Source organism: Protopterus annectens, chromosome 7.part0 (assembly GCF_019279795.1).
Source record: "Protopterus annectens isolate FY-2018-M chromosome 7.part0, PAN1.0, whole genome shotgun sequence".
NCBI lineage: Eukaryota > Metazoa > Chordata > Ceratodontiformes > Protopteridae > Protopterus > Protopterus annectens.
The window spans coordinates 315,199,308-315,213,440 of NC_056739.1; the positions used below are offsets into that span (position 1 = coordinate 315,199,308).

A 14,133-nucleotide genomic window follows, 5' to 3' on the forward strand; every position below is an offset into this window, starting at 1 on the left:
TGCTCCTCCTGTCAGTGTAGGTCTTTACTGGCAATTTGATAGACACACACTGTCAGTATATAGATATGTGAATGCAAAATTATATAGACAGCAACAAGGACGGTCATCCATTCTATGCTATTAGCAAAAAGAAATGGTAGGCTGGGGGTGTATCTACTTACAAAACTACTAAATTATGTCATGGGGAGTCTATATGAGTATCTGGATAATCCTAAATGCAGAACTTCCAAATTTGCTGTACAATGATTGTTGGAGAAGTTAAACCAAAACAAGAACCCATTAGAGCAGGATGCATATAGTCACAGTCCCTCAGAGGAGGGGCAGCACTGCAATGGGCATCCTGAGGGCATGTTTACAGCTTACAAAGCCACCAGCAGCCCATAGCTCTCATCAGTGCACACTTGTAGGGCAACAGCACTGTGAGTCAAGTGCAGTCATGTACATAACCACATCCCCTTCTCCAGGGGAAAGGATAGCGGCCTACACAAATGCTCTTATTGCTGGGATACCAGTGAGAAAAACTACCTCATGTCTGACTGAATAACTATTCTCTTGGATAGCTCTTGCCCAAGCAGATCTTGAGATTCCTCATAAAGGTGGAGGTGCTTGATGGTCAGCAGAATAGGGGGATATCTAATATCTACTAAAAAAAAAAGTTCAGGAAGCTACAGTTAACGAGGCTTCTCTTCAATCAGTTATCATCCAATGAATGGTATATGTCCCAGTGCACTGACAGAGAGACAAAAGATAATATTCTAGCTTGCTCACTGAATCACTATGTGCAACCAGTAGAGAACTCAAGGAGAAAAAGGTCCTCCTCCTCAAGGTAATGGTGGTAAAAGAACTCACTCACAGGTAGGGCTAGGCCTGCATAGGTTACTTTTAGGAAACAGAAGGCCCTTATAAGACACCATAGAATAAATGGACTACTGTGTCTTTGTGTGAAACAAACTTAAACACACTGTGCCCATAATTGTTTATTTTTATTGTAATCAGATGTGTGGTATACGCACTCAACAACAGGACTCAAACTGCTGGATGTGGGGTCAGTCAGTAGATGAAAATAGCAGGCCTTGACTGTCATGACCAAATTAAGCAGTTATTAGTCTGGCTTTACAGTCTCAGTTCGCATTTGAGCAAAGAATGAACAAGGACACCACAAAAATCTAGCGTGGAAGGCACTGGGGTGGACTAATCTCAAAATCTTTAAAACATGATAAATGGCTTAAAGATTCACCGATAACTGAAGACAGCATCCAAAACTGTTACATTTACATATAGGACTTAAGTCTACCTGATGTGAAAAAAGCCAGCATGCACAGGACCTGCATAAAGTGATATTCACCTGCACGAAAGTGTGGTCAAACCACACCTGACGACAGTAAGTAGTAACCCATTTTGTCACCACTGCTACAGGGCCCAAAACTAAACATACTGAAGTAATGCTGAGGATCCAGTAAACTTCAGACAAACCCACTACTAACACCACATTATGAACTCTACTAAACAACCAATTTTGTAATTTACTGTACTTTCCTTCTACGTATATACCCACATGGTTCAATTTTATAATCTTGGATATCGACACAGCAAATGCCCTACTAGAATGCAAATAATCATATCCACTGGCAATCCTTTACTGAATACTTCTGAGCTCAATCACCAAAACCAAGCCACCCATTTTACAATACTACTTTTATTAAACTCTTGCTGATCGGTACTAATTAGGATTTTTTTCCAATATTGTCTACATAGATTACCAAAAATAAGATGTCATATTGACAGACCTATAATAACCAAATAATTGCCATGCCCCTTTCCTGTAACAGAAAATTACAGAAAGCTTCCTCTTGAAGGGATATTAAATAAGAATGTGTGAGGAAAAAAAAAAACAATCACACCTCAACTTCTGATAACATTAAGAGGTATTTGCTTTGAACCTGCTTAACTTATCACCTAAGCCATCCATTATAATATCATCATCCATCTAAGACTGCACCATAAATGTACCTGTTGTCTCACACTGGAGCACCTGCATCTTGTTAATTTCTTATTTGTGAGAATGTAGACAATATATATTAAAAAAAATAAATAAATAACGTCAGCCTGCTCATGAAACCCCACCACCTCTTTTCTCTTCCATCTCAGTACAAACAAATCCTGTTTACTCTTTATCTTAATGTATTTAAGCACATCCTTGTTTCTTCCTCCTGCATTACCATCTGCCTACATTTCTCATCCTGTTTTCTTCATCCTAACTGACTAATAAATCAGATTAAAAAAAAATAATAATTCAAGAAAAATAAAGCAGTCTAATGATTAAGATGACTACCAGAGTCCCCGGAATTTCTCACCTTTTTATTGGATCCCCTTTGTGCTATACTGATCTCAACAGGCTCAATGTTTCCTTTCCGTATAATAGGAGCATGTCCAGGAAATGTGACTTGATGGCATGGCTGCATCCTCTCCAGGCATCTAGGAAAAAGTAAAGTCGACAATAAGATTTAGGAATCAAGAGAGTACAGCTGTGTGAGGCTACTCAATATACTTCCTATGATGCTGGAGCTTTGTGATCCAGATCCATTCACTTCAAGACTGGTAAGCCACAGGCAACATGTGTTTGGCATTTTAAAATTCTCCCAGGCTCAAAAACCCACTTTCCAGTTCCCGCAATGCTCAGCGCCTCCACTTCTCTCCAGATACAGTTTGGCTTTTTTTACCTGCATAACAAAAATATTTCCATGCAACCCTATAGGTTCTCAGGGCCATTCCTCCAGATTACAGAACACAGGAAAAATTCTGTAAGTAAGGTGATGATTGGTAATGCTGAAATGAATGAATGTGGATCGTGAAGACCCTGGCCGGTCACTTCAACAGCAGGATAGAGTCCCTCAGCCTCTTTTCCTGAGTTGCATCACACATATGGCATGAATGTCTTCAAGAGGAATTTGTATGTCCACAATTACCATGCTTTTCTAAACCCCAAGGCCTTTTCTTTACCCAGACAAATGCTAATGTCAAATACATACAAAGAACCAATAAGCTAAAGCATAAACTAACATTAACTCAGAGTATCATTACACCATTTAACTAGCACAGAAAATGCCAAAGATTAGATGTCAAAAAATAAATACTTGAACACACCTTTACATAGTGCATTTATAAAACAATCAATTAATTAATTAACTATGCAAATTTGATGTGGTGGTGTTACAAAAAGGGTTGGTGTTTTTCATTACAATGTATTCCTTGAGAAGGCGAAGGCCGAGGTACCAGAATGAATTAAAGAAGACAATTTGCACCATTGACTGCTTTTCGTTGTGTTCAAGTATTTATTTTTTATTTTTTGCCTAAGTGTATCGAAAGATTAGATGTCAACCTGGCAGGAATGAGGAGGAATGGTTAAAAAAATGCCATTAACACCATCAATATCGGAGTGAAACAATGTACAATGAAAAGATCTGACAAGACTGAAATTTGGAAATGAAGTTACATGGAAAATCTGAAAAATAAAGCTAGAAAATTTGCTGATAAAAATGCAAGGGTACCTAGGAATGTATCTCACTGCTTGCAGGAACAGGTCTTGAGAGAAGAGGAGGTGTGGAGCATTATAAGAGACAGTTAAGGAGTTGTTTTTTTAAATAGCCAAAAAGGGTCCTTAAAAATGCTGAGTCACTGTTTCCTGTAGCATGCCAGTCCTGCTGCTGCAGTGAATAGACTTGGCCCTTTCTAATCAAGAGGTGCACAACAACAATTACTACCGCTGAATTTCAAATACAGGCTTACAAATTTACCGGCAGATGAGCATCAATTCTCTAATTAGACAGTTTTAGCAGATAGATATCCCTAACGTTGTAGTCTTAAGCTGACCACACCATACTCTGTTGTATTTTGTGTTGGTGTCCAGGATAAAGCAAACAGTCTGCACAGCAAATTCTGGTGGTAGTCTACACAAGTCATAGTATAAAAAAAGTGTGTGTGTGTGTGTGTGTGTGTATAAATACCTACGTGTACAAATATGTGTATACCTAAACACTGTCTACCTATAACTTACATGAAAATAATGAAAATTAAAACAGCCAAGTGGAATATGGGATTACTAAAAAATTGCTCACAAAACAAACAAACACTCAAAACTTGGGTCTAAAAATTAAACTTAAAAGATATTAACCTAGTCCTCAGTGTACTAAAGCAACAAAACAAAAACTACATAAAATGTTAACAAACAACTTGGAACATTACCAGATAAATCAGAAAATACTGCAGAAAACCTCTGGAGACAGCCTACTCAAAAACCTGCAAAAACAGTGTAAAGTTCATATCCAACACAACTTACACAACTATCACTTGTTGCAGATTTGTTGGAAACAGCACTCCATACTAAAAAATAAATAGACCAATAGATGTACTTGTTGCTTGTTCCCTTTCATAACGAGAGAGAAAAAGATAAATGGAACATGTGGGTGCCTGTTTCAAGTGAAATATCTGTACTTGGTTCAGGATTCATTCCTTAAACATACAGTACACGACTGTCAAGACTGTAAGTACCACATACTAACCCCCTCAAGTATCCATGTCAACACACACACACACACACTCACACACACACACACACACACACACACACACACACACACACACACACACACACACACACACACACCTTTGTATAAGGTGAGAGAGATTGTAAAAACAACTAGCAAAATGGAAAAAAAACAGCAAAATTCCATACACAAAAAAGTTTAATATCCTAGATGTAAAGCCTTCCAGGGAGGAAAAAAAATCTCAGCCACACAATGAATTGCAAAACCATCAATTAGCTAATTTAGAACAATCTTCCAATTATAAGTCTGATTAAGTCCATCTGGTATTAATATGTTGTTTAAAATTCTCTCCTTATATTGTAATCTTTTCTTTACTAATAATTTATTGCCAACATTGGAAAACACCTTCTCAAAAATAACTTTCAAATTAGACATTTCATATGTATGCTACTCCTTATAATGAACTGCTAGAGGGCTTTCCTGACATTATTGCATGCATTGCCTACATGCTCCTCAATTCTAATAGGAAAGGCTAGTTTAGTCTCACCTGTGTAAAACAAATGACAGGGGCACTCAACTGCAGTAGAGACTCACCTGTAAAAGTGTTTGTGAGTAGTATGTTTGTAAAGTGAATGCCAGATGTTCAGATGTCAGAGAACTGTTATCACATACACAACGGTGAAACCCTTTAAAGGGTTGGAACTTTAAAGACAAAGTTATACTTGGACCAAACAGCAAGACCAAACGAACACATACAAAAAGGCCAGCTTTATGTGGATAACCAACAAACACTACTCACTTTCATAAAATAAAAGCATTTTTTATGACTTACACTAAATAGACCAACAGATGTACTTGCTGCTTGTTCCCTTTCATAAGCATTGCAAAGGAATTCAAGACTACACCATCACAAGAAGACAAAAAACTGCTACTTGAGCACACAAAAGTATAGATAGGACTTGTACATTCAGACTTTTTGTCATACAACATTCAAAATATACACGGATAAGTAAAATACACTACAAGAAAGATCAAGCTTACTTTATCAGATATATGTTTAACACACTTCTGCATTTTATATTAGTGTCAGCTGTACAGCTAAACAGTAGTACACACTGTCACTGCAAGAAAGGCTCTTTTTGCAGGGAATCAGCTGGCACATCACCTTTACATATATAGACCAACTCCACAGAGCCAGGGAACTGTGTACCACCACAGTTCATTTTGAAATAAAAGAAATGTCTATGTCTGTGTCCCAAAACAAATGTGTTTTCATACCTACTCTTTGTATATTAACATTAAGATTGCACTCAACATACTTTCATGCTGTGCATGTTTTATTATAGAGAAGTGTGTATATATTATATACATAAGATTCCAATACAAACAATCTATTAAAGTTTAAATTCACTAGTTTATTTATGCTCAACAAGCTTGATTCTGCTTTTGTTCTTGTGTAGCTCTGAGCATGAGATTGAGGTACAAGTTTGTGTGTGTGTATGTATGTATATATGTATATATATATATATATATATATATACACACACACACACACACACACACACACATATATATATATATATATATAATACACACACCCTCCCTCCATAAGAACAGTTTTAACAAATTTTTGAATTTTTGTTTAAGCTATTCTATAAAAGTATCATCTATGAAAACCATATAATTACCAGTATAATTAAAAACAATGTAAGGGAAGCAGAAATGGAAGTTATGTGCTCACCAAAATGATAGATCAGTGCGGTCTTCTTTTTGTCCAGTTCAACCTTTGGATTATCAGATCTGAACTCAGCGTATTTTGGAAGCTGCAGATCCAGGTCTCTGAATCCTTCCCTTTCTATAATCTCTCCCTTCCTCCAAATGCCTCAGATCAAGTCTGCCTACTTGTGAGTAAACAGATTTTCATTTTCTTATCAAAAGAAATTCCTGACAATCTATACCAAGACATGACACAGAAAGGTTGCAACCGAGGTTGCACAATGACAATGCTCCTAGTTAGATCCATTTAATCAAAGAGGAGCACCAGGCAAGAAATTTGGATGGGAGAAACAGGGAAAGATGTTGAAACGGACAATAACTAGACAATATGGCTCTGTTATTAAGGTGAGCATGTAATTCTCATATCCAATATTGTATTTTGTTTTGACGGTAACTAGACAATATGGCTCTATCATTAAGGTGAGTATGCAATTTTCGTATCCAATGTTGTCTTTTTTTTTCATCTTATTCAACCTTGGGGACAGATTCCCTAGCTACCAAAAATCCCAGGGAGGTATCAAGGAAGGATATTCCTGGGAATGGTGGAGTCAAAAGACGTATGGAATCTTGACTGTACATCTGCTTGTAATCAGATATGACTGTGTGAACTGTGGACCAACCTGCTGCAGCAGATATTTCACTGATAGGAACTCTATGCATAAAGGCAAAAGTAGCAGCAGCAGACCTTAGTGAATGAATTTTTGCTTTCTTGGTGAAAGAATGACCCGCTTTTTTGTGCACAAAAGCTATACAATCTGAAAGCCACATGACAGTCTCACTTATGAAGCACATTGGCCTAAAGTGGCTCTAGAGAAAGCTACAAACAGTTGATCAAATCTCCAACAATCTTTAGTCCTGTGGGGATAAAATCTAAGCTATCTGTGAACATCTAATAAATACAGAGTATACACTCCTTTGTTGGAAAAGTTTGGAAAGAATACTGGTAAAGAAGTGGTTTGATTAAGGTTCATTTTGGATACCACTTTTGGAATGAATATGGGATTTGTTCTCAAAGAAATAATATCCTTATGAAAGATCAAGTAAGGGGGGTTTTAGAAGAAAGGGCTTGGAACCTGACACTCTTATAGCCGAAGAAATGGCAACCAGAAAAATGATCTTCCAAGAAAGATACTTTAAATTTGACTTTGCTGCAGGTTTGAAGGGAGGTTTTGTTAATGCTTGAAGCAGGACAGTTATATCCCACAGAGGGACTGGATCCCTTACAGAGGTCTCAAGAGGAAGGTTCCTTTTAAAAAGGTCTTTTAAATCTTCAGTGAAGCTACAGCAGTTTGATTGTGTCCAACATGGAAACTGGAATCAGCTGCTAACTGAACCTTTATTGTTGAAAAGCTAGCACCTTTTGGAAAAGATTTGACAAGAAGTCTAGAATAGAAGGGAGAGAAACAAAAAAAGAATCCATCCCTCTAGGAACTGACCAGATTGAAATCCTTTTGCTGAGGTAAACTTTCCTGATGCTACACTTTTGTGAAGTTGACAAAATATGATCCACCTGTGTGGAAAGTCTGGCAACTCTGGGCACCACTAAAATTGAATGAATCATGCGGTTAACTTCAGTGTCTCTGGGTGTGGGAGAGGCTGCCTAGATGGCAAGAGGAAGGCGAATTAAAATTGCCAACTTCGAAGAAAGAGCAAAGAGGATTACCTTGCTTTGCACCTTCTTGCTTTCTGAATAAAGTTTATTAGAGGAAGGGGGACACATACAAGACCCAGGGGTCCAACTATGGGCTACAACATACCTTGGTGTCTGCCCCTGTGGAGGGATGACTGATGAGGGCAAAGTAACTGCTGTACTTGTTGTTTAAATCACAGAATGTCTTGCAGGAGGCAAGAGGTGTTGGAGAACTTGAAAGGCTACATAACAGAGATTAACAAACCTTAACTTTGGGAGTCTGGCTACCTCACTGCTCATATTCAGGTGTCTTCCGATGAATTCTATATGTTGTATGGGTGTCAAATGGCTCTTTGATTGATTGACTGTGATTTCCAATTTCAGAAGAAGATGGGGCAAGATGTCACATTGCTGGACCAGAAGATCCTTGGCTGGGGAGTGAGGAGACAAGCATCTAAATATGGGAACACCTGGAACCCTATCAGGATGAGATAAGCTGCAAGCCTGGGAGGGGGTGTGTGGTGAGACCAAAGTACAGTGCCCTGAACTGCAAGTGAATGGCTCCCAGCCAGAAATGGAGAAATTTCCTGGATTGCCTCGCTATATTAATATGGTAGAAGGTATCCTGGAAATATATTAAGAACATCCTATTGTTCTTCCTCAAAACAGGTAGAATGGACTGAGCCATGACCATCTGCAATTTTGTCTGCTTTACAAACTGAATGAGATGACTGAAGTCCAAACATGACCTTAGGTACCCTGTTTTTTTTTTAGAAATAAAAAGAATCTGCAATAGACTCCAGACTGTAACTGGTCTGGGTTGGGGAGACCTACTGGATGACTCTTTTTCCAACAGCTTAAAGACATCTGCTGTTGTGGATTCCATCTGATCAGGTGGCATTGTGGGAATACTTCTTTTCTTTTAAGGAGGGGAAACAGACAGAATTATACAGCCTTTGGTGATAATCCTCAGCACCCAAGTAGCTAGAGTGATGGCCTGCCAAGCTTGAGGGTACAGGGGTAAACGCACACCAACTGCCTCCAGAATGTGGCAGTCAGGCAATCCTTCAGGAGGGCTGGAAGGAATTCTCAAAAAAGGGACTGCAAAATCCCTGTTTATGCCATCTGCCTCTGCCCTAGGGTGAAATCCATTGAAATTGCCCCCCCCCCCCTGCCTCGAGAGGACTTGTCTGCAGGAGCATCCCGGTTAAACCCTTGAGATTTTTCTGAGCCACATCTTGTTACCACTCCTCTGCTTCCTGGAAGAGGTTATCCTGTGCGGGTAGATAAGTGGATTCCAAAAAATAGAAAAGGTCTTACCATCTTGCTTGCCTCTGGTGAGAGCTTCCTTAATCTTTGGACCAAAGGGTGTGGAATCATCAAAGGGGGTATTAAGGAAGGATGTCTTGAAGCCTTCAACAAAGTCACGCCATCATATCCAGGCATACCGGTGTATGGCTATGATGCTTCCTGCTGCTCTCAAAGATGCATGGATATGTTGGACTATGACTGTAAGTTAGACATATGGGACTCCACTGTTTCTTGGATGTCCGTTGGTAGGCTACCCTATAAGGACTTGTAGAGCTCCTTATTCAAGTCCCTTGGGAAATGAGTCAACTGGGCCAGGTAGTTCAGCGCTCTGAATGTGAAAGTCTCTGACAGATGCATCTGTTTTCCAAACCTGTCCAGTGACAGATTCCTTGTTAGTAGGCTGGACAGATGTACTCACTTCAAAGAGTTCCTTCTTAGTGGTTACTGCCACAAATTGACATCTAACCAGGGGGCCCTTGCTCCAGTGTGCTTTGTCCTTGGCTACAACCAAAATTTTATCTGGCTTTCTAGGAATTGGCTCCGCCCTATCAGGATCCTTCCAAGCCTGCTGAGCTAATTCTATAAGTCTATCAACAGGTGGTACTACCCAGGAGGTAAGAGAGCAGTTTCAAACGCTCAAGGAACACAAATTCCTCAGGGCAGGGTGTATCTGTGGATCAACCCCTTCATTGTTTTATCAATTCCAAAATGTCACCAAAAGTGACATCCTCTTAAAGGGATCTTAGGAATCCATCCAGTTATCCAAGTCTGTGTCTTCAGTAACTGATTCTAGAGAGGAATCTAAATGTCTCCTCTTACAAGTTTCTTTTCTAAAGTCCTGCCTCAATGGGAGTTCTGTAGATGGATCAGAGTCAGACTGGGCATGGCTAAGACTGAATAAAGCTGGCTATCCCTGTCAACCTGAATATGTAGAGTCAGACACTGTGTCCAAGAGGAGTTTGGATGGAGATGTGTGTGTGGAAAGCACCAATTCTCTTGGCCTAGCAAGAACCCTTTCAAATGTCTTGAATGCAGAGGTGGAGATCATGGACGAAAAGACTCCATTACTACTGGAGTGAGATGTAGGAAAATGTTCCATCAACCCAGCAAGGATCTGAAGTAAATAATGGAGCCAAGCTACTGACTGCCTAAGCACTGAGGGAAAGAGACTGACCTTAAAGTTTCACTGGTGAAGCCACATTTTGAGTCTCGGCACTAATAAATTGGCTTCAAGACTCATCCCAATCTGAAGGCATCGAAGTCTAGAGTAGGGAATACTTTTGGAGTCCAAGCTGACAATACTGTAAACTCTGATATGGGTGCTACAGGGTCGCTTGGACCCATGGGCCTCAGATCCCAAGGACGGGCTGGAATAGGTGATATCAATGGATGGGGCTGTTGGAGTCAAATCTTAGAATGCTCTGTATGGATGGTGCAGGAAGAACCCTAGGTGAAGATGCATCAAAAGTAACCTCCAACATTATCCTGTGACTATCTGCTTCTTTAAGGATCCTTGATAACTGAAGGGACCTGGAAGAGTAAGCCAGTGAAAGTGGTCTCGATAAGTGCCACTCCTGCAGGAAAGGTGAACGCAGCCGATTCACTGGCTCCAGTGAGATGCAAGGAGACAGCATCAGTGACTGGATCCAAGGAGTGTGAGAAATCTCCATTTGTCTAGGAACTTTCAATGCCAGACCCAAGGGTTCTGATGGGACTGGAGACAGAATCCTAGTCTTTTCTGACCTTTTTCGTATGATTTTTATTTCTTGCTTTCTTTTTGCTTAGGTTTCTCTTTGTCTTTTTGTTTACGTTTTTCCCCAGTTTTAAAAGAGTACACAGGAGAGAAGCAGTGGAAGTCAAATCCTAGGTAGAAACTTCTACTTATTGAAATATTAGAGCTTTTAAAACTTGCCCCTATAACCCTAAAGTGACATCCTCTTAAACAGATCTTAGGGATTCATCCAGTTACCAAAAAGTACAGTTTTGTACCTACCATAAATGTAGATGTTCGAGTGCATATACTGCTGCAGTCATCACACTTGGGTTATCCTGCCGTCAGGCGGTCCCGCAGTCGGCCGAATCCCAAAGTCTTCGTCCGGCGTCGGTTGTCGTCGCTTCTTCCCTGATGTCAGTGCGACAGGGGGATAAAAGAGGCAGCCGACGCCATTTTCTTCAGTTTTTCTTGCCCCAGATGTCAGGTGCCCCCAACTAGGAAGGCAATACAAATAACTATGCAAAAATACCTTAGTAGATAAACAATAGTACTAGCTGTTAGCAAATACATCATATAGACATGCATCCAACAGATTGATGTACATGGAGTTATAACTAACACCCTGGTATGTAGAGGGGATGGTGGGAGGGTAACCTGGACTGCAGCAGTATATACACTCGAACATCTACATTTATGGTAGGTACAAAACTGTACTATGTTCATCATGTTATACTGCTGCAGTCATCACACTTGGGTTGAATCCCAAAGCCATGGATGGGTGGCTGGTACTAAACTGGGTTAGGTGAAGCTAGGATGCCCTGCAGAACTGCAGTGGCAAAACCAGCTCTGTTTTTTGAGTATAATGGAAGGTGGTAGTGCTTGTTAAAGGTGTGCACTGAACTCCAAGTGGCTGCCTCCAGAATGTCCTTGGTTGGAACCCCCCTGAGAAAGGCTGCTGAGGTTGCTGTAGCCCTGGTAGAGTGGGACATAATATTAACAGGCACTGCTTTCCCATGGTGCGAGTAGCAAAAGCGGATACAATGTGCTATCCATTTGGAGATGGTCTGTTTTGAAATAGCCTTTCCTTGAGAATCTGCAGCATAGGATACAAAGAGTTGGTCAGTTTTTCTGAAGGTCTTTGTCTTATCCAAATAGTAACGTAGCTGTCTGTGAATATCCAAAGAGTGAAGGAGTCTTTCTCCTTTATTCTGGGGGTTTGGATAAAAGGTGGGTAAATGAATGGTCTGATTCAAAGCCACACTGGATACTACCTTTGGCATAAAGGTAGGGTTAGTACGTAAACAGACTCTGTCCTGATGGAAAATGATGAAAGGTTCCACTGCCGTAAGTGCCTGTAGTTCTGAGACCCTGCGTGCTGAGGCGATAGCCAGCAACAGAGCTGTTTTCCATGACAAGTACTGTAGTTCTGCTGAGAAGGCTGGTTCGAAAGGAGGGAGTGTTAATTTTTCTAAAACGAAGTTGAGGTCCCAAGCTGGCGTTGGGGGTTTTCTGGGGGATCTTATATTCTTAGCCCCTCTGAGAAACTGCCTTAGTAAAGAGTGTGAGAATATGGGGGGATCTGTATTATATTGAGCTGAAATGGCTGAAGCATGGATCTTAATGGATGAGAAAGAAGTATTGTAGTATTTGAGGAATATTTGGTATCCAACGATTCTGGCCTTTAGCCTGGTTCCATGCACAAAATCTTTTCCATTTGTCTGAGTAAGTTTTTCTGGTGCTGGGCCTCCTGGCCTCCAAAATGACATTCAGGACGTCCTTTGAGAGAAGTGTTGATTGATAATTCAAGGTATTCTCCATGCAGCTAAATTTAAAGTCCTGAGCTGACTGTGAAGGATCTGAAAGTTTTGCTGAGTCAACAGAAGTGGGAGTTGAGGTAAGATCCATGGAGGGCTGTGAGTCAAGGTCCTTAGTAATGGGTACCAGTGCTGACATGGCCAGTCCGGAGTAATGAGGATCATTTGTGGTCTCTCTGATTTGACTTTCAGTAATACCTTGGTCAGGAGAGGTAGTGGTGGGAAGGCATAGACTGTCAATGCTGTCCAACTAAATGATAGGGCGTCCACTTTCCAGGCTAGGGAATGATAAGTCCTTGTGCAAAATTTCTGTAGTTGGCAATTCTTGGGGGAGGCAAATAGATCTATGTCTGGGCATCCCCACCTTTGAGTTATCATTGAAAATACTTGTGGGTGTAGTCTCCACTCGTGAGGATCTGCCAAATTTCTGCTTAATTCGTCTGCCAATATGTTTTCCTTTCCTGGCAGGAATTGTGCTTGCAATTGTACTTGGTAAGTCAATGCCGTGTTCCATACGGTCATTGCTTGTCTGCATAAAGGGTAGGAGTGTGTTCCTCCCCGTTTGTTTATGTACCACATAACTGTGGTGTTGTCTGTCCTTATTAGTAGTTGTCCTGGATGCAAGAGGTCCTTGAAGACTGTCAGTGCATTTTGCACAGCTAGCATCTCCTTTTGGTTGATGTGTAGGTGCATTTGTTTTGCAGACCATTTGCCCTGTATGCACTGTCCTGCCATGTGTGCATACAGGGCAGGACAGCGTAGTCTGAAGAATCTGTTGTCATAGTTTGGTTTGCTGCAGGTAAGACAAAAGGAAGACCCTTGTTTATTTGACATGCTTGAGCCCACCATAGGAACTCTTTTTGAAGGCAGGGAGTGAGAGGTATACTTGTTTCGAGGCTGTGCCTGTGTTGAGCCCACACACTTTTCAGGTACCATTGTAATTTCCTCATATGCAGCTTTGCATGTGGAATTAGTTGAATGCAGGATGCCATGAACCCTAATGCCTGCAGGATTTTCCTTGCAGTGAGCTGGGTAAAAGTTGCCATCTTTTTGAAGTATTGAGTCAGTTGTTTTTGTTTGTCTGGCGTGAGATAAGCCATCTGGGCCCTTGTATTTAAGCTGGCACCCAGGAATATTATGTCTTGTGTGGGTATTAGCTTTGATTTCTTTTTGTTTACTGTGTACCCTAGGCAACTTAGCAGCTTTGTTACAAATGCCAGATGCTGTAATAGAATGGCCTTGCTGTCCGCTTGGATCAGGCAGTCGTCCACATATGGATAAATTTGTATTCCTCGTTGTCTGCAGTATGCAATTACTGATGCCAGGCATTTCGTAAATACTCTG

At 40.6% G+C, this 14,133-nt stretch overlaps 1 protein-coding gene across 1 annotated transcript in view; it reads right to left on the bottom strand.

Moving 5' to 3' along the window:
• EIF2D (eukaryotic translation initiation factor 2D) overlaps positions 1–14,133 on the bottom strand; it is a 486,000-nt gene that overhangs the window by 48,851 nt on the left and 423,016 nt on the right. Inside the window, exon 13 of the mRNA XM_044076862.1 lies at positions 2,355–2,475. Within this exon, the coding sequence (XP_043932797.1) occupies positions 2,355–2,475 (121 nt within the window). The remainder of the gene's footprint in view (positions 1–2,354; positions 2,476–14,133) is intronic.